We start from the raw sequence: 21,990 nt of genomic DNA, 5'->3' as shown, positions 1-21,990 counted from the left end.
GAAGTTAATTTTACACAAAGGGCCCTTATCTAGTACATCAATTTTAATATTCTTCAGGCTGAAAGATGGTGTTCATGGTCTCAGCCCCCGAGTCAATAAGAAATAGAGATGTTACAGCCCCTTCATGCATTACATATTCAAAAGTCAGGCATCCATTCTTAAAAAAGAAAAATAGAAGGCAATAATTAGAAGTAAATAACCTAATAAAAAATAGACCTTTTCAATTTAATTTTAATTGCCTTCTGTCTAACAAACCTTTAGGAATATTTTGGGTCACATTTCTAAGCCATCTTTCTAACCCTGCAGGCAGGATTATCACGAAGTCTCATGACTAGAGGATCAGGGGTTTGATGATACATGTCATGAAGCACCAGGGGTGTTAGCAGCACAGCATGTGTATTATAAGCACAGTCTTTTAAAGGGGCCAAGACTATTGTGATTGTTACATGAATATATTACAGAATATTATAATAACCCAAATGACTAAAATTCCAGGTAAAAAGTTTAATAGGTAGTGATTTTAGGTGGACTAGTTCAAGACAAATTACTGACTTGCTAATCACCAAAGCAATGGCAGAAAATTATTGGTCTATTTCTGTGTCATATTTCTTTGTTCATCTCGTGATAGATTAGGAGCATGTGTTGGGTATTTTGCTTTGAGGGTATTTATCCTAGAGAAAGTGTTTCCAACAGAAGCATTCCAGGTGACCAGGAATTCTCTCCCCCAACTCCCCCCCCCCCCCCCCCCCCCTTTTTTTTTTTTTTTCTTCCATCCCTTCTGCACTTCATTTTAAACATCAGGAAAAGCAGAAGTGTTTTACTAGTTAGAATGGATACAGAACAGTTGGGGAAGTGACCAACCTTAGACATGGAAGGCCTTTGCTTCTGCTTTAGGCCTTCCCCTCAACCTGCAATGCATTTTGAAGCATTACTTAAAAGTATTACTACAGTGCAACTGTGCTATGTTAGAAGACAGGTTTCAGAGCTCTGTGACAACTGATTCAAATTATAATAAAGTTAATCATAATATTCTGCTCACGTTTGGTTGTATTTTATATTCCATCTGAACCACTTGATAGAATGTCTTATATTTGCAACCTGTAGGGTTTGAAACAGAGGAATACAGGAACCAGAATGAAACTTCAGTGTTTTCAAATCCAACCTATAATTTAAAGCCTTTTTTTTTTCCCACAAGAACTATGTTGTGCGGTGTGATTCCATTCTTAATTAAAATAATCAAAATATATCATAATAAAAGGAAATAGTGAACTTCCCCCAGTTTTGCTTGTGTTATGTTGGAGGCATGATTGCTCTAAACTCAGTCCCTGAGATATACTATCTCCTAATTTCTATGTATCTGTATTGATGAACAGATATTAATTTTGGAGCTTGTGATGTCACTAAGAGTGTTATGTTTTTACGTACTTCACGCCTCTTGATGTTTTTCTCTGTTCTCCTCTCCTTCACTCGTTAGACTAAATAAGTAAAGATTTTCTAATCTCTCTTGCCTACTCCTCTGATTCCTCACTATCTCTATAACTTCTTTCTGACCTGACCTCATGTGATTTCCAGGCTTATTCATGTTTATCCACGTGCTGTGTCAACATCAAGATTCCAAAATGCATGCAATTGTTCTCTCCAAAATAAGTCTCATAAACCATTTTGTAGAAGATATTTTTACTCATAACTCTGTGCTTTCAAATGCACACACACAAACGTAATTGTTCAGGTTCTGGCTTGGTATCGGTACATTCTACTTTCCTCTTTTCACTTCATAATACCAAGATGCTGCTCCAATGGTTACAGAAGAACCGATGTAATTTATTTAGGCTTTAAGTAGAAGTCCTTCGTTCTACAGTCTAAGGATTGTATTATTTTCCAGCTGGTTGTCTGTTATGACCCTGAAAATGGGGAAATAAATTAAAAGCCCTATCTCCCAGATCGATTGTATGGAATACCTGAGAATATAGCATCTCGCTGTAGCTAGAGTCTTCTTTCAGTTTCCTTTTCTGCTTACCTGAGTTTTAGTTCAAAGCTCATTTACCCAGCTGGAACAACTCTGACATCGCCTGCCTGTAACAGGATCAGTGTCTGGTTAAAAAAATATATAAAAATCAAATAGAAGAAATTGCATTAAAAATCTGAATTGTATTTGAAGTTTCTAGTGATAACACTCAACAATGTCATGTATGTGAGATGACTTATAGTGGAAAGGATGTTGGCTTTACACCTATTTTTGGAAATAGAAATTTCCTGTTAATGTAGCACAGATAACAAACTCACTTATACTCGTTTCTGTTCTTTTTGAAGTGTGCTCACACAACTACAATACTGGAACTGGTGTGCTAACATCTCCAAACTATCCAAATAACTACCCTGTCCAGACAGAGTGCATCTACACCATCACAGTGGGAATAAACAGACAGATTGTGCTGCGCTTCACCAACTTCACTCTGGAAGGAAACTTACGCTGTACGGAGGATTATATAGAAATCAGGCAAGCTGAATAATTTCTGTTGTTCTTATTACCAATAGCCACAGAAGTTATCCAAATCCACTTAAACATTTTTGGAAACTATAGCTTTAACTGCGGGCCTGTGCTGTCCAAGTGGAAAAAAGACTTATTGGAGAATTTAAAATGCTTCTTCTCTCCCTGTGCTGCTCCACTGACCATTTTCCTACCTTGTAAATCCTAGTTCTCAGAGCAAGTAGAGTGTGTGGACTGTACTGCTATACAGTGTGTGTGTTGAGTCCCTCAGAGCAGAAGTGAGAGTCTTATTGCCTGTTTTGTGAGATTTTGTTTTATGTTTATAGTTTTTAAAGAGCATCTTTCTATGATGCAGCAGTAGGAACGTGTGCATAATCTGTGACATTTCGCTCTACTGATATCACTATCAAACTTAGGATGCAGGCATGATGATTTCTTTCAAATTTTGGAGGACTTAGCAGGATAAAGTAATGTTTGCAGGAAGGCTCGGTGTGTGCTTACAATGCAGCTGCACCAAGTGGTAAACTGCTGTATGGGATTTGCACTTTGAAGTCCCAGTACACCTATTTTTCTTCTCCTAAGCCTCTCTGGTTGCTCACACAGAGTGCGCCATGAGTTTTCATGATCTCAGTGAGCACCATGATTAAATTAATTCTGCACATTACACCAGATATTCTGTATGGATTTTTCTTCTTTAAGCTCTTCTATTTTTTGGAGCAAAACAAAAATCTGCTTTCTGAAACTGCAGAATCGTTTGGGCTAAGATTTTGAATTCCTGTTGAATTAGTTGTTTCCAGATGTACATACAAGGTAGAGAAAGTTATGAAAAAACTTCAGGAATTTGTCAATATATTCCAAGTGTTTCTTTTATCTTAAAGCATCAGAATGAGACTAAACTTAACTTAAACACTTACAGCCTTAATTTTGGGTTGACCTAATTTATGATAGTTGTCTTTTTCTGTTTGTGAGGAGAAAAACTGAGAAAGATTCATGTATTGCAGAGATCTAACTCTGATGTGACTGGGAAGGGCTCAGCAGCATTAATTAGGCTTTCACATATGTCCAGAACATCACCAAGTGTAGCTCAGCACATTGCTGCTGTCATAACTGGATTTCCACAAGACGCTTCATCAAACCTGACACCCTTATATGAGGTAGCTAGATCAGTCTTAGTTGAGTACCATTCTAGTTTCTTGTCCTGAGGTGTCCTCTAACAAACTGCATTCAGTTAACTAAGAAAATGTTCATCTGACTACAGCTGCAAGGGCATAGATGCAAGCCAGAGGAGATTCTGGCACAGTGTTTAGCTGCTAGCAACCTGAGAAGGCAGCAAGCTGTTTAATCTGGGAGGGTGACAAGAAATCAGGCCTTTGAGAGTGGCAAGACCTAAGAAGAAATTTATCTCAAAAGCCAATATAAACCTTGAAAACATTACTGTCTAATTAAAAAAAAACATATTAAGATAACACTGGTATATAAGTATAAATATATGTATTATTCTAATGACCTACAAGGATATCTGTGACATGATTGCTTAATATGAAATGGTATTATTTTGATGGGAAGATTAGAGCACAATTGATAAGCAGACTGCTGCCATCTTTTTTATTTCCATAAGGTATGTGCAGGACAACAAAACGTAGGACATGCATCCCAATTTTAGTAAAATATCACCGAAAATTGTACTTAACTGAAAGACTAGATGGACTTAATAATCTTGCAGATACAATTATGACTGCTTCTTTCAAAATATGCAATGTGAGAGGCCTGAGAGATGGATTCCCATTTGTGCAATGGGAAGTAAATATTTTTTTTTAAGTAAGCAATCTCCGATGCTTCTGTACTGGGCTAGGGAGTGCGAAATGAGAATCTGTTTTCCCATTAGATTAGAAGTCTAGCTTTAGTTAAAACAATATTTCAGCAGCATTGAATACAACTGGAATATTTGAGTCTGTCAGTGTATTGACCACTAAGCGAACACGCTGGACATACCCAACAAGCAGGTGCTTGTGGTATGACCTTTTAACATAGGTAGCAGTATTTGATAGCTGTTTCTCCATGGAAGATAAAGGACCAGGATTAGTCTTTCCTAGACCTGAAACAATCCCCAAATCTTTTGCTTTGTTAGTATTTCTCATGCTTTCTCTCTCTGACACAAAGTTTTTTTTCTCTACCATTCTAGAGATGGAGGCTATGAAACTTCTCCTTATCTTGGAAAATACTGTGGTACAGAGCTGCCTCCGGTTATAATATCTCATGGTAACAAGCTGTGGATCAAGTTTGTAAGTGACATATTTGGCACAAGAAAGGGGTTCTCAGCAGAATGGGATGGTACATCAGCAGGTATAATGAGTATAACAAGTATAAAGCCCTCTTACATATTTTACTTTTTATATTCTTAATTTCCCATCTTTTTTTTGCACATCTTTTCTATCTCCCGTCTTTGTATGTCTCTGCTAATTACATAACATATATTCAGGTTGTTCTGATCAAGAATATAACTTTCTTAATCTATGGGCTTTGTTCTTTGAAGGGAAGAACATACTATTCCCTAGTTCTAACGTAGCATCAGCTTTCATTTCTGTTTAAGTAAGAATGTAACAGAGAGGTTTTTGTGAAGTGACTATCAAACAAGAGCAGTCCTTACATTAGATGGTTAATATTTCTAGGTGCTTTGGGCTCTCTTCCACTTTCAACAGTGTTGACTCAATGCAGGTTTTTGGTTTATTGCTTGAGATGTTTAGGGCTTATAAAAAAAAAGTAGTGTGAATCTCATATGTCATGTCTAATTCTCTGGTGTTTTTATAATGTTAAATGTTGGCTTGGTTTCTTTCAGGTTGTGGTGGGACTTTGACAACAAGTTCTGGCATCTTCATGTCTCCCAACTACCCTATGCCATATTATCACAGTTCAGAGTGCTACTGGCTGCTCAGAGGAAGCAGAGGAACCCCATTTGAAATCCAGTTTGAACAATTTCATCTAGAGTATCACCGAAAGTGCAACTTTGATTACCTTGCGGTATGTATGCCATGACACTTTGCTCTACAGAAGTCAGCTAAATATGATGGATGCAAGGGCAATAAAAAAAAACACCTGGTCTTGTTTTTCAAATGCTCATGTGCAAACAGACCCAGAATAGGCAGGGGTGTCTCTGTAGGTGCACCAGGGGAAGAAAAGCTTTTGTGTCTAGGTAGGCCACTTAAATGAGAATATGTCTATATTTATTAAATTAACTGTATTTTGGATCAAGTACTTAGTAATATTTCCTAGTAAACTACGTAAGACATAACACTTTCAATAACTTTGTTGTTAATCCCCAATTCCATGTTCAAACTGTTAAGTAGATTATTTGAATTATCATTACTGGATTATTTTTATTAGAATTGGAGTGCGCTCTTACCCTCTCAATGAGTAAGTCCCTTCAAACTCACTAGTATTTGATTACTAGCTTCCTGTTTTTGCACTGATTTGCTTGCTTTTGAAATGTCTGTCAGGCTTCTTCTGAGGAAAAATAATATTTAACCACTTGTGAACCTGGAAACCATTTTTCAAGCAGCCATTTGGCAGGAGAAATTACTTGGATTTGTCATGCTATCAGCTTTATAAAAGTTCAATAGTTAGCGTTGTGTTGTCAAAGCTGAAACAGTTCTAGTTTCTCAAATTCTGTAACAAACAGTAAAATCAGCAAAAGCGTGTTTTATGGGGGAACTAACATGCTATTCTGCTTAACTCTAGATTTTATGTTCCTTTCTCTCTTCCTTTTTCTCTTCCCATGAAGATATATGATGGCAACAGCAGCAATGCTAAACAGCTTGGTAAATTCTGTGGGAGTCAGATACCACCACTCATCAATTCAAGTGGAGACAGTGTGTACATAAAACTGAGGACAGATAGCAGTGTGCATGGTGGAGGTTTTTTAGCTAAATACAAACAAGGTAAGTAAGCAAAAGATGATGAAAAGAATGTTTCTGTAGTTTAGCTTTTCTCTGAAACATAGTCTTCTGGTCAGTGATCTCACTTATTCATGAGCAGAGAACAAAGCATAGAGCCTATTATTGACCCAGATTGCTTAGTCCACTCCACACACAGAACCCAGAAAACTAAAAACTACCCATCAGAGAGATAATTTCATAGCATCAGGATCACCACATCAGCTTTCTTCTACTACTTGCACCAATGGTACTTTCAGGAGTCACTCAGAATACCTAGTGTAGGAAGTCCCTAACTGTGTAGATTGGACTGTTCTTGTTCACTTGCTTGCTCAGCCTCATGATCTTTCAACTGAGAAGGCAGAGTAGGCTTCTCTGCCCTTTGGGCTGCTGTGAATTATGATGTCAAAGGCTTAGGGAGTTACCTTTAGTGCTCAGAGATCATTAAGGGTGCTTAGGATGCTTTAGGTGAACAGGAACACTTCAAAAACTTTCATTTTTTATATTGTGTGGTAAGAGTCATGCTTTTTTTTTGTAGAAGAGTGAGTATAAGGATAGTTCTACCCCAGAAACATTGGAATAATAACATTGTCAAAACAAAAAATACAGAGATACATGAGGAATTAAAGTTCTTCTATTTCCAATTATAGCTTCGGATATTTTCCCAATATTTACTTTCCCCATTATAGGTTACAAAGTTAGATATGCTTTAGAAGATAGGGAATTTCTCCTCACACAGAATGAGTTACAGACATCTTTGGGTACTCTAAATATGCCATGTTCAACTACTAGAAATTGCTGTAAATTTTTAGAGATTATTGTCCTCCCTTTGGGCAATAGTAAATGCATTACAAAAAAAAAAACAAAACAAAACACCACAGCACCCTATAGCTGTTTGCTACATGGCACACATAATAATTGTAAGGGTGAAAGAGTATTGTCTTCTTAAGTCCTTAAAGATAACACAGGTTAATCTATCATGTAATTTTCAGACTCCAAAATCAAATTGACATATTTGGAAAAGGTTTTTTTCTCTCTCTGTAAATGATTAAACAGAAAGAGCACTTACAAAGCATTCAGATACAGAACTTGAACTATCAGATGTGTGATCCATACTTTGCATTCTTATTTAATTCCTGAAGGTGCACATGCACCAGAGAAAGCTTACAATAGCTTGCCCAAAAGCTAAAATGTAGGAGGTAATGGTGTAAAATAAGGATGTTTCTACGCCAGATGCATTCGTGTGTAAATGAAAGAAAGGCAATGATGAAGTGGAAAACATTGCGAAGGAAAACTCTGCATCAAATTAACATACAAAAGCACCTTTGTGCCAGATACACTTCTAATAAAATCTTGATGGCAGGGGGTAACAGCTTTTGCTTATCTTACGTTCTTCAAAATCCATTTCATGTTTTTCATCCTGTCCTTTCAAATTAGTGATATGCCTCAGAGTAGCTTTGCACCATTCTAATGGGTCCTGACCCTCAGCTGTATTCTGGGCATTTTGAACTCTCAAAAACACAGATCTTACTGCTCTGTAGATCACTTGGAAAGAATAATAATAATAAAAAAAAAAGTGTAGAAGGTAGGTGTATTATTCCTTTTGACAGACAATGGAAGAATCTTGTAATTGAACCTCAGCTATTTCTGTTGTTCAAACACTGCAGATTTGCTGTGCAAGGCAAGTAGCCTATCCTGCTCCCTGCCCCTGCCTCCTGCCTAGGTCTTCTTTGTGCACCACTCTGGTCTGCTCCCAGTGCACGCTGTATGCTATCTCCAGATGACAAATCACCCATATTGACATTTTCTGTCTTTAGTTGAGAGTAGACTCAGGAAAACAAGGCTCACTGACCTAGTGCCACAGCTGTCATTTCACTTTTTGTCTAGCTAACTTCATTTTTATTTTTATTTTTTCTCTGCCTTTCAAGGAAAACTCATTATTCCAGGTGTGTGCCCAGTTCTTTTGCTGGGCTGCTATTGTATGACTTGAAATTAAAATCACAGCTCCTTTTGAAAGCCTTTCATACCCACTTCCTATTCCTGGGGCTAGCATATCCAATATAAGCATTACAGTTTCCATTTGTTGTTTTAGCAATCGGATTATTTATTTCTTTTTTCCTAGTTTGCTGAAATAAATTACTTAGAAATACATCAGGCAAACTTTGAGCACCATTCTTCAAAACTGTTTCAAAATGATGGGGGCAAATTTTTATCATTAGTTAAAAAATAATAATAATAATAATATAAGAATCTATGCATTGGAACTATGCATTTGGAACTTAAGAAATCAGGCCCCCAAAATCTTTACTATAATACAAAAATTGGTGGATGAGTCTGCAAACATCAGAAGGAAAAACCATAGCAGTGCTGGGAGGTTCAAGTTTAGGAAGTTGTTTTGTTTTGGTTTTTTTCTTCAGACCAGATATAGGATGTCCTTCAATGGGTAACAGCTCCTTTTTTTGTCTGTTATCTTCTCTCTAATCTGTGAGTAAAAATATTTCTCACATTGTAGTAGTGTCAGTAATTTCAACTGGTTATTTGTTTTAAGATGCTGGGCTAAAAAGCACTGCACAAATATAATTTATCACCTTTTTTTTATTTTTTTTTAGTTTGCCATAATGTGCTCACTGTTAACCAAAGCTACGGTGTACTGGAAAGTTTAAACTATCCAAATAATTACCCACTGAGAGAGCACTGCCACTGGACCATTCAGGCCACAAAGGGGAATACGCTCAGCTATAGCTTCACAGCCTTTGATGTCGAAGATGGATCTAACTGTGACCGTGACTACTTGAAGGTACGTACTCAGATTCTAGAAACAATACAAAAATACCGCAACAAAGATGTATAAGACTGGAGTAAATTTATACTACTGAACTTTGGCATTAAAATCCAATTGTTTAGTCCAAATGGTTTCTCCCAGTATCCTCTGAGCAAGAAGGTAAGCACTGCTAGGGATTAATTCATCCTGCCTTGATACAGATGTCTGCAACAGGGAGGATGCTTCACTATGTGGTTGCCTAGATTTGCCACAGAGGGTCTAAATAGTACCACCTTAGATGAGGTGTGCACCATTTTGTATGGCTGAAGTAAGATGACAACTCCAGCTTCATGTAAAGAAGTGGAAGAAATTCTGAGATGAGTAAATTGATGACAAAAAGACAATGAGCCCAATTGTTTGTTTGTTTGTTTGTTTTTTCTTGGCTTTATCTGAAAAGTAGTGGGGAATGTTCAGAAGTTTTAAAGTATTTTATTTCTGTAATTTTTAAAAGGGAGTTTCTTTGTCTTATGCTCACATTTGTCTTTTCATAGTTGGTGCTCTGCTTTAACAGGACTGAAAGGAATTGGACTTACAAAAAAAAAAGAAAAGTTTTAGCTAAATGAAACAATCCAGTCAAACTAAAGCCAAGTATTATTTTATTATTTTTTTTTCATTTCCTAAAAAAAATTATTTCTAAGACAAATGAGAAGATATCTCTCTAAGTATTGTACCTTGTACACAAGAAATGGAGTGTAGTCATTATCAGAGGGTTATATTCTGCTTATAATTTTGGTGTTTGCTGAAATAATCTATTATTCAGATCCTACCTTTGTACAGGATGCCAGTGCACAATCCCTATGCTCTACTTAGGTTTTGTGCAAGAAGAGTTGTAATGTAGAGACGTGTTAGAGGAGGCTACTTACAGCCAAGGACAGGAAAAGGAAGAGTGCCCAATTTATGGAGATGGTTAGTACACTGGGGAGTTGCAGAAAGCCAAGCAAAAGGCCTAGTGTTGGGCTAACATACTTCGTCTAGACTTCCCTCACTCCCCATGCTTCCTTATGCCAGTGTTCACAGCTCAAAGAAATCAATAATGAACTAGCAAAAAAAAAAAAAAAAAAAAAAAAGAAAAAAAGAAAAAAAAAAAGAAAAAAAAGTGGTGTTCTTCCAGATTTATTCTGGTTTTGGCCAGGAACTGAAAGAAATAATAGACATGCAGAGAAAATAAACAAGGGAGCACTGTATTTGTATTGAGTGCTAGCAGAAGTTGTTTAAACTCTGGCTCGGTTTTGTGAGCGAAAATGAAGAAGTGGAGCCAAGTGGAGAGGGCAGTGCTGGACTCCAGATGCTGAAACCCTTGATCGGTGAAAGGCAGGAGCCCTGTGCACAGTAGTCAGCCAGAGAAGAGCAACAGACTTGCCAGAAGATGCTATTCTAGATGTAAGTCAAGGCTGGAGGAATAGTGCCAGAGGCAAGGACCTGATCCAAAGCACTTAAAAGAACAGAAATAAAACGTATCAGAGGGAGGGAAGAGATGGAGAGCAGAAGTGTTTTTTGTTCTAACAATTCTTCATTGCTTCCAATCAAAGAAAATACAGACTGAAAGAGTTATAAAGAGGAAAACGCAAGGGAAAAACAGAGTCACGGAAGAGTGTTAAGAGGGCTTTAATTTGCAATTCATATTGCGTTATTTGCAGAAATCCTTCTCCAAATGCCATTAAGAAATACTACTTGGAAAAATGCTCTCATTTGGTTCTTGCATGCTGGACAAATATGTGCCATAGTGTTAAAAAAAAAAAAGAGGAGGACAAGGTTGAAGCAGCCAGGGCACTGAATAGTGTTTGCTCTCACCCTGTATTGAAAAAGGGGAGTGTATGGGCGAGGTTGTGGTGTGCTCTGTGGTATAGGGGGAACAGGGAAATCATCTGGAATAAATGTGCAGCTGACTTTCTCGGCAGTCTGCAGATATTTAGGACTTGTCTGTCTGAAATCCATATAACTGCACTGCAAATTAGAGGGAAAAAAATGTTAATTAAAAACCCCACTAAACTCATGGCTGCTTGGCTGAGATAAAATTACTTTTCTGTCACATGCTAGTTTTGAAATTTGCTTATTGCAAAGAGGCCTAAGAGGGGAAAGCTCTGATGCTCTGACTACAACACTGGGGAAACAGAGGTTTAATCCTGTTCCCTGCAGTCCAAATGGGTAATGTCTGAACCATGTGCCAGAGCCTTTCAGCTTTTTCTTGGAGGAAACTGGAAGCTTCTGCTCAGGCAGTTTCCTTATTGCTCCACTCACAGAACTGAGTGCTGATCAGGTGCTCTCTTTGCTTAAGGGCTTTTAGGTACCTCTTTTCCCTTCCCCCCCCTTCCACTCCAGTCGTTCACAATAGGTAGCAGCACCGTACTCGTTTCTTTGCTCTGTGACTGCCCCAACAGTAACAGCCTGGTGAACCATGGCAGGTAGCAGTGACAACAGTTGCATATACTTGTGAGGAGGCTGGTGATTGGAAGGATGGGGGCAAGTTTTTGTGTTGGATGTGGTGGCAAAGGGATTAAGGGAAAGAAATGAGTGATACAGGAAGACAAGATGAAATGCTGCAGTGGTGTTATGGCAGCTGACCTGCCTGAGCAGAGTACAATCAAGGAATAGCAGCTGCAAAAGAAAACAAAGAGCAAATCTGCTTTTAAGTTAGTGGGAGAAAAAGATTTAGTGCATGTGGATGTATTTTTATGACGTTGTTAGTGTGTAAACTAGAACTCTGACTTTATTTTATTTTTTTATTTTTTTACTTTTTCTAACCTTTCTAAGTTCTAAAGGCAAGAACAATGATGATTGGTAGGGAAGGCTGTGCTCCTGGTTCTTCTGGCCCAGACACTGTGGGTTGGTCCCAGCCTCCACACTGGAAAAGGGCCTGTTCTTCAGCTTTGTGTTTAGTTGTGGCTTATGCTTCTGACCCAAACCCACGTGCACTGTAAGAGTGTTTTGCCTCATGATTAATTCACTTTGCACATAGGAAACATTCATTTGTATTTGCTCCCTGGCTTAGTCTACACATGAGTCAGAAATTAAATATGTAGAATAATGATAAAACCAAAAGTTCTGACACACAGATATTCCTTGTGGCTGGCAGTTACCAAAGATGTTATCATCACATAGAGCAAATAACGGTTCATACAATTACTTCACCTTCAAATGAGAGGTGAAGAACAAGACGGATGTCCAAAAGATGTCTGGTGTTTCAGACTGAAATGCAGTCAGAGCCGTGCAATGAGAAATCAGCTGCGTATTGCATTACCTATTTCCCATACTCCTTTGATCATGGGATGCTTCTTGCAAGCCAGTCTGCTGTTAGCAGCTGTTGTCTAGCATTACTTATGGTGAGCAGTGTTTCTTTTTGGTGGAGGGAGCCTTGTTTAATCTTGGGCCAGGCCTGCATTGCCACTGCTGCAGCACCTGTGTGGATTTATGCCTGCACCAGGTAGGAGGGAGCAAGCCCTGTCCTTCCAACTTGGTGATAATTTTCTGCCCTTGTGCTTAGGTGCCAGAAGTTGAGGAGAGAGGCCAACCTGCAGACTTTAGTCATGGTTGCTTAAAGCACTTTCTCAACAACTGCGCAGTGGGTTATATAACATGGCCTGTCAGAAGATGTTGGCTTATGGCTAGTAATGCTCACAGGATGTCTAACATTTTGCAAAGAGCCTTATAGTGAAATTTCAATAATAGATGATGAATTGCTTGTGATAAAGGCTTTTGCAGGAGTGGCAACGATCAGCTACAAGGCATGTTGAATAGCAGACTGTTTCCTTGTGATGCTGGACTAACTGTAATTAGATTGGATGCTCTTTAAATTATATTGCGTGCTGTGGCTTGGCTTAACAACCTAACATTAGTCTTTCTAGAGGAGTCATCAAGCTGAAGTCAGTGAGATACTGCAGACAATGTCACAGAAATGTCTTCCTCCTTCTACGCTCACCAGGTTATTAACTGAACAAGCGCACATTTAGTCCCTCTATCTTTAGTGATGAATTACCTTCTTGTTTAGTATGACAGAACATAATCTCCAAAGAAGCAAAGCTATTTTATAAATAAGATCATAACATTACTGCCTGAAGATCAGAATTTTGCAGTACGATTGTAATTTACTCCCTTCTTACTCAAGAAACTAATCTTCCTGTCCGTCAGTAAAAACTTCCCTTTAAGTTCTTCTTCTCACAGCATAAAACCTTCCCTGGAAGTCCAGTCTTTTAAGTATCTGCTTTTATAAGCACAGGGGAAACTTTGCACATTCTTTTGTAATATGCCTCCAGCCTGATAAGCAGACAGTAAAATGTTGTGAGGCAAGACAAGTTTCAGAGATGTCTAATTCTCAGCCATTTGGCTTGTGCAGCACATTAGTATAGTGGCGAGGATGGAATTACCATTAACCCAAAGGAATCATTGTTGAATCAATGTGAAAACACATATTATGGGGGCAACTGTCTGCTCGATAACCATAGTGGCCTTTTTTTCTGGTGCAGGGCAGGACATTATTTCTCTTTGGAATAAAGTGCTTCCATGCTTGTTTATTGCCAGTCCACTTAACCAGTCTGGAGTGATTAGCCTTGGGTGGTGAAGATATCATTGGATTCTTTATATATAGATATTATCAAATGAGTACAGTAATTAACATGGCATCTGCTCCTGAGAACTACTTCATTTCCTTTCTGGTGGTGACAGGATATGTCCTTGTGGTTTTTTTTCTTCTTTAAGCTACAGCAGCATTCCAAGGATATGCCACAACATCCTTTTTCTCCATCTGGGAATCATGTATTAGATAATTGCTGCTTGTGTTTAGTTGGTCATCCTCTTTTATTTTTATTATCACAGATTGAGGGGGGAAAAAAGCTTACTCTTATCTAGTTTTGTTCTCTTCTTTGCTTGTAATTAGTAAATATACTTAAACCATATGAGGAGATAATCATTATTACATTTTATTTATGACTTTCCAAAGTGCTGCAGAAATTCTCCAAGCACAGAGAGTGGCTTTGCTTAGGGCCATGAATTGATTTACAAAATGTTACCGGTAGTACCTCACCCTGGGGAAGCAGACGATATATTAAATATACCCATCCAGGTTCTGCATGCAGACATCAATTTACAGCCTGCTGGCCAGCTGGCAGTGATATCCATTAATGCATAACCATGCAAGTTGGCAGCAGGCCAGCCCTTTTCTGAGTTCCTTTAGGGGTCTGCGAGCCTCTACAAACATTCGTCAGTGCAAGATAATAAGGGTGAAAGCGACAGTACTCTTCAGGTCTCTGTAGCAGGGCTTACCACTGATGCACAAGGAAATCTAGCCCTTGCATTGATTTTCTCTGGACAGTCATGAAAAGGAGAATACTGGACCAAAAAGCTGCTTGCCATGTACAAGTCTGGCTCAGGGCTGAGGAAGATTTTTCTGTTTTCCTATTTGCCTGCATTGCTGGAACTGAAGTAGTGTTTGGCTTGACTGCTTGAAAGGTTACTGAGAAGCAGATAGGGGGGAAAAAAAAAGCAAAAAACCCAAGACATCAAGGCTGCTAAATTTGTCAGTGGTGAAAGGATTGCATGATGCATGCAGCCTCAGATGACAAGAAGCACGAGTGGCACAGGAAGGAGCAGAAACCCTTCTCTGGGCCTCACAAAATGAGTCAGACTCATGAGCTCTGCTTTCCACGCCCTGCCAGCTCAGAGCAATGTGACATAGCCAGTACCTTCAGGAAGAAATGCTGTAGAGTGACTGTGAAATACTAGCATGTGCAACTGATGCCCCTTGCTGGGAAAATGGCACCTGGGACCCATCTGCTGTTAGATTCTTGTCTCTTCTGTTCAACCTTTGTCCTCCAAATTTTGCTAGAAAGTCTGGCCAGTGAGTAAGGCTATCTGCACAGTGAAGGGGCTTATCCCACTGAGCACAAACATCATGGTGCAAAGTGACATAGTGGCAGAAGAAGCCCCACTTGGCCTGTTCAAAGCTTGCCTCACTTCAGGAAGCACCCAGACAAGCCAGGAAAAAACCTTCTGAACTTTGGGGAAGGTCTTCTCCCTTCCCTTCCTGCTGTTCCCTAAGTAGGTGGTTTTGTTTTCTTGAAAGTATAACTGGAAAGAGCATTTCTCGTTTTCTGCACCTTCATTTGTAACTATTCTCCACTGCCGTAGTTACATATGATGCAGATTTTCTGAAATGGTGATTCCCAGAGAGGATCTCTCCCTCTGGCTGCGTCAGTGTGGTGCTGCTGCTTGTGCTGGTAGTTTGGCTCATGTGGGTTAGCAAAGCATGTGAGGATCATACTGCCCTGACCCATCTGGGCTTTTCAACATCCCAGGCTCAGTAGTCCCGCTCCCTCTGCCATGGGTGACTTCTCACTGCAGTGGAACCTCCCTGACTTCCAAGGCATTGAGGAAAGCAGACGTAGTACCAAAATAGCCATAGCCTTGTGACCAGGCATGTGTGGTCCCACTGCAACATGGGCACTGATCCTGAGCAGCCTGGGGTCAGCAAGACACTGCTATGTTTTGGCTCATCCTGCTTCATCTTGTGCGCTTAGTGAGGCTGCAGGACTGCCTCACTGTATGTCACTGGGGCCTCTCCATCCAACCAGCGTGGCAGTAGGGATATTGCGTCCTTCTCTGATATCTAGAACAATCTTACAATTTCATCCCAAGAAACACCCTGCATTTCTTCCATTCTTATAAGAAACTCAAAGCCTTGTTGAATATAGTTGTTATTTTTCTATCATTTGCAGAAATAAGTCTTTCTTAGAAAGACAGAAATGAGCAGATTTGCCTGCAGTCAGAAATTGTTGTTTCCTCCGAGGAGGTAGAAAACAGTAGCATAAGAGGTGACAATTTCTTTCCAACATGTCACTGTAATCCAATGTGAAATTTAACCTTACCTAAAAATTTCAAAGGGCTCTGTGTATTTCAGGCTCAGGTCATGGGAGAAAACAGTCTCAGATACAACTCTTACGATCGCAAAGCTAGACATTATATGTTTTCCTATGTTAGTTCAATCCCAAAGAGATTAAAATAGTTAAGAGATTAAAAATAGTTGATTAGTGAAGGAAAGGTGTCTGCTCAATGGCAATGAAGTTGCCTGCAGTTGAGCAAGGAGTTTTATAAAGGGTCATCCAGGACATAAACATACTTAAATAGTTGTATTAAAATGTTCTTAGGAAGGGTTTTTTTCTGTGGGTAATTGTGAACACTTTTCATCATGCAAATGCAAACACAGCCTTCTGTCTTTCTACTGTTTGTGCAGAAATAAGAAGGCTCAGCTTATTACATCACTGGAAGTCCTAAACTGGCTTTGTGTCTGTGAAAACTGTTGCTGTGGTGCCAAGCCAGAGCAATGTGCTGCATCTTGCAGCATTAGTTTCCCTTTTTTCTCTGGTTGACAGGCCTGCAGGTTCTCAAGTCTGTACACTGTTTCTTCTCATGTGCTGCGTAGAAATGGTCTGTTTTTATCCGTGCTGATTCTTGCTTTGACAATTAGTGGTGATCTCTTTCTGGATGTTGATTATATTGTCTGTTTTTTGCATCACTTTGTTTTCTGGAAACAGATTTGATATGATGTCATCACAACTTCCTTCTTAAAAACTTACCCATTCATGAAAATCTGCCACCTGTAATCACTGCCTGTAATATTTAGATCAATTGAAACAATCCCAGGACAGGTTTCCCACTTCTGAGAGGAAAGGGAAGTTAGTATGTGTCAGAACAACTCCTTGAGGATGTTTCTGGCTACTCCTGTGATCACTGGGACAGTGATAGTCATGCTGGCCTGATCCCAGGTGCAAGCCCCTTTCCTGAATTCTGGTAAGTCTACTCCAGGCCTCTTGCAGCTAATCCTTGTACAAAAGCTTTTAAGACTACAAGCAACATGTATTGAGACTCCAACTGAAAGAATAATTGATGCAATTATTCCTAATTATATAACAAATTAATGATATCTGGCAATAGTAATATTGACAATATATAATAGAATTATCTGTTGGTAATAGAATTATTGACAATAAAAATGAGAACTGTTGGTCTTAATAGGATGGCTTATAGCTTCATATGAAACTGGAAGTTTGCCTTTGATGAACCTACCATCTCTGGATCAAGACGATGGATTGTGCCTAACAAATGTTACTGAGTAGATTTTTACTGAAGCATAATACACTGGAGGTTTTCTTTTCTTTTATATATATATATATATATGTAATTCTTTTTTTTAATGAAGAAAATATCCCTTTTCACAGAAATAAGATTATCTAAAACAATAAAACAATATTAAAGTTTTGTCCTAAGCAAAGCCAGTATTCTGTTAGGAACCCTGAGTATGTAGAGCCCCACATCCTGTTATGAAGGTGCCTGCCAGACTCACGTTGCAAGAGGAAATAAGCTGGACAAGGCTTTTGGCTAGCAAAATATCTCCTCTTTGAGTACGCCCAAATGGAACATCTTCAGAGTTTCTGTCCTTCCATTTGTTTTCTTTTTTCCATGCAGCAGAAGCTCCATTTTTCAGTAAGCTCTGTTCTTTGAGCCCTTATTCCAGTTCTGTCAGTGAACTTCTCTGGTGTAGTTCATGCTGATTTGCTTTGCTTTGCTTCTCCAAAGAGACGTGAACAGCTGTAGCCTTCAGGTCATCATTGCTGGCGTTGATGACATGCTTCCAGGCTAAAAGTCAGAAAGCCATAAACCACTGGTGACCGTTGAGCCTCTTTGGGGAGCTACCCTCACTGAGTGCTTTCTACAGCCTTGGTTAGCTGCTGTCACAGCTCAGCTTCAAGGCACATGAGATGGCTTTCAGCTGCTGGGCAGTCCCTCAGCTTTCAGCCCTTCGGGAGCTAGTACCTCCCCTGCTCACTCACTGTCAGCCTATACAATGGGTCTTGGGTAGCCTGATAAGGAGCTTCCCGCAGCAATTATTGAGCCTATCCCTAATGACTTATCTGAAGGTACTTCAGTGCTGCCTAGATCTGGTGCTGCTGCTTGGATGTAGCACTCTGGTACTGCTGGGCTGCTGTTTGAATGAAGGGAGCAGCTGAAGGGGAGCTTTCATATTTTGCGATGCTAAGGATCTTAATTGCTGCAATGTTTGCAAATGTTGCATGCTGTATAATCTGCCACGATCTTTATGAAGCCCTTGGATTTTGTGATGGAGTCTAGAAGGTCTGAGCAAATAAATTACAAAACAGATATATGCACAGAAAGGGAGCAAGTTCCTTCCCAGTAAGCAGTGCTAGGAGGGAGCCCATTCCCCAGTTTCTGGAGTCAGTGCGCTGCTGGAGGGGCCAGCAAACTGCCCTGAAACACTGCTGTCCTACACAGATTGAGGGAGTGCTGTGCCTTGTGTTGCATGAGGGAAGAATTGTCCTCAATGTGCAGCAGATCAGGGCAGCACAGCTGACAAGGTAGGCCCTTACATGAGAAACACTACCTCTGAGATGCAGAGAGAAATCAAGGCTCGGGAGATCTGTGTTCAGCTTTGGTTTCACTTGCTGATATTTCTGTGAGAGCAAAATGTGGTTTTAGAAGTTCAAAATGCTTTGTGAAACCACACAGCTGTTCCCTTCATTTATAAGTGAAAGACAGCTTGAAAAAAGTGTTGTAATTCTAGCAGTGGTGGCTCTGCCCCTCTCAATGAGTTACAGCTGGGCAGGCTCTCATGTTTCCTGTGAAACGCCACTCTGAACCCAGAGCCACGGGGCAGCACTGTGTGAAGGGATTGCCATAGAAACCATTATTTGTATCTTGAAAAAACACTGGCTGTTTTCAGGGGAAATTACATAGAAATGTGACGTTAGCTGTCTTAAATAAAAATAACAGTCCCTTGACAAATCAAAGTTACAGGAGGCTCATAAAGCTCGTTTTTTGTATTTTTTGTTTTGATTTGAAAGTTTCTGGGTATGACTTAGTCTGTAGCTCTTTATCGGTTTGTTGGGCTTGTTTGTATTTTTTTCATTGGAGCCACTAATGCTAACGTCTGATCATTGCGTATGTGTCTTTTTGCTTCTCATTTGCAGCTAGGATTCATTATCTCCACATTGATTCATTCTTCTCTATTCATGTTTTTCTGGTGTAAGATTTCTGTGGCTTCAAGCCACAGAAATGTGAGTAGTATATACCACAAGGCTATCGAAGGGAGTAGTACTATTGAAAAGCTAATTGGATCTGACTATATTTCATTTTGCTGAACTTAAGCCATAAAAGAATGTGCAAAACTCTCAGCGTGGTTTGGTAGAAGGTCATAACTGTAATGCTGGGTGTGGGGCAGCTTGTCTGTTTGTCAGTCTTTGCATTTAGGGAGAATACAGATGGATGCAACTTTTTACTAATCTTTAAGCCAATTTTGTATTTGATCTCAAACACATCTGATCGAGTCTTTGTGAGAGCTACCAGCAGTCAGTCTATAACTAGAGGCTTTAAAGCTTTCCTGATTTCACCCAGTGTCAGTTCTCAAGTTCCAATACGTTTCTCATGCTCAGGGCATTTCATGGCCTCAGAAGATTGAAAATGAAACAAAATCACATTCATCAGCCATAAAATAAGCCACAGAATATTACCGTAGAATTATTCCAACAACTTGCCCCTAACTTCTGGCTGAACTGCAACCAATTTATTTTTTATTAAAGAAAGCTTTTCAAACTTGACTATCAGCTCGAGGACTTGAATCTACTTGAGTAGATTTCTGGCTCCCAACTATGCCTTAAGTCAGCAACAAGGTTTCTGACAGTTCTGTGAGCACAGCTTTGTGAACAGAAGAGTTGAGGGCTTCATTACCATGTGAGAGTGTTAGAAAATGGGCAAAATTAGAAGCTAGCATGATTAATCAGTATTTGCTGTAGTATCATACTCCTGTAATATCAGCATTCAGTGTAGGAGAATTGTTAGTTTAATTAGAAATATTTGGAAAAGAAGTTCAAATAATAGAAAACAATGATAAATAACCCTTGGCTGCTTTCTTGAGCTCCCAGGTTTGATTCTTCACGTGGGGAGAATTTTATGGCGATGGCTTCAGAACAGAGAAAATTTTTTGTTTAAATTCTTAAAGGTAGCGTGCCAAAAATTCACAGTGAGAATGTTCAGACATGGTTTCTGTGTTGGTAATTTGCTGGGCTGTGTTAGGAAGGTGTGCTCTTCTGTGAGACAGATCAGGTGAATTGTGGCAAAGTGATAGGAAAGCATGAGAGTTTCTGTTATTCTAAACTATCACAATTGTAACATAACAAGGAAAAGTAAAGCAACTCATGGCAGACAACCACTGGTGACCTGATATCGTAAGTCAAATTCGATTTAGTTATGTCTAATTTCTACCAGGTTTACATATCTTTCTCCCTGAACCAAATCTCCATATCTCTCCTCCTCACTGAGCATTACAATATTAGGTGAAGAACTAAGATGCATATTCAGTGTGATTTACTGAACATGAAAAAGTCACAACGATAGGGTAGGAAAGAGCCTTTAAAACCATTTGGAGACAACTGATGAGGTTCTGAGCACCCACTCTATCAAAACATGTCTTAAGTATTTTTGTTGAAGTTTGAGTATATAACTAACTTCAGGTTTCAAGATTTAAATGTAGTAAATACAGGATATATTTTTTTAAATTATCTTTTAAATTAATTTTTTTTTATTTTATTTTTTTATTATTATTTTTTAAATAATGTTTTAAGAGTAGGATGGAGGAATTCTCATCTGTATTTGGGGGACAGAAAGATTTTTAAGCTGGCTACATCAGCCAACACCCTGCCTGTCAAAATGTTGTCCTGTAGAACATGACTTGCAGATAAAGCATATAACGTCTCTAGGTACAAAAGTTTAGAAATCATGATTCGGTCCACTTTTCCTCCAAGGCAGGACGCTACCATATGATCGTGTCACAATAAGCAAACACATGTAAAGTTTACTTGGAGGATTTTGAGGATTCACTTTACTTTTTGTTTTCAGTTTTTCATCACTGCTCCATGAGGCTGTGGTGATGTCAACTGCTTGATATGCGCCATCATTTCCTAGGGAAATTATCTGAGTGTGTTGAAGAGATAAAGGCATAATATGAGTTATCACTGAAGGGTTTGGAGGCACTGGGCATGTTAGATGCATAGTCAAATTGGACTGAGGACTTTTTTTGTTGTTTTTTTGGCCACTTTTGTTGTTGTTGTTCTTCTTCCCCAGTAACCTCAATACAACATATCAAAACAGAAACCTTCCTACTTTGCTCATTGCATACCCAGGTATTAATATGCATTGTGGTTACCTTCGTTCACTGTTACATTCAAATCACTCCGCCTGAAGTTTGCACTGCTGTGTAAGGGTGGCCAGTGTTAGAAACTTCATTGCTTTCTTTGCCATCCTTTACACTAAGAACTGAGAAGCCGCTTTTTACTCACTTGTGTATTCTTTGTTTCATTTCAGCTTTATGATGGGCCTGATGTACAGTCCAACCTGATAGGTACTTTCTGTGGACAGTCTCTTCCGCTGGCAGGGAACACCACGGGCACCAGTCTTCATGTGGAATTTTATTCTGATGGACGGCAAGCTAGAAGTGGCTTCCAGATGCTGTGGCATATTAACGGTAAGTTAACCAGGCTTCCTCTGCAGAAGTGTTTTCTTCCACACATGGGCAGGAGAGTTCCATCGTATGCTGCTTCACTGTCAGCTAAGTAGAAATAACCTGTTACAGCCTTGAAAACATTGCATTTCCTTATAATTGCTTAAGTACTTTTCCAGTGAATGCTTCTGCACATGCACACCTTTGAAGATCATGGCATCACAGGCTTGAAGCAGAATATTTTCATCTGTGG

The 21,990-nt window shown here is 39.2% G+C and overlaps 1 protein-coding gene across 1 annotated transcript in view; it reads left to right on the top strand.

The window, feature by feature from the left end:
• CUBN (cubilin) overlaps positions 1 to 21,990 on the top strand; it is a 134,255-nt gene that overhangs the window by 31,242 nt on the left and 81,023 nt on the right. Inside the window, 6 exon segments of the mRNA XM_072328892.1 lie at positions 2,311 to 2,497; positions 4,671 to 4,831; positions 5,325 to 5,506; positions 6,267 to 6,423; positions 9,027 to 9,214; positions 21,602 to 21,761. Of these exon segments, the coding sequence (XP_072184993.1) occupies positions 2,311 to 2,497; positions 4,671 to 4,831; positions 5,325 to 5,506; positions 6,267 to 6,423; positions 9,027 to 9,214; positions 21,602 to 21,761 (1,035 nt within the window).

This window comes from Excalfactoria chinensis, chromosome 2, assembly GCF_039878825.1.
Source record: "Excalfactoria chinensis isolate bCotChi1 chromosome 2, bCotChi1.hap2, whole genome shotgun sequence".
In the NCBI taxonomy this organism is placed as follows: domain Eukaryota; kingdom Metazoa; phylum Chordata; class Aves; order Galliformes; family Phasianidae; genus Excalfactoria; species Excalfactoria chinensis.
Note: the sequence above shows the minus strand (reverse complement) of the source record. Positions and strands in the feature narration are given on the sequence as shown.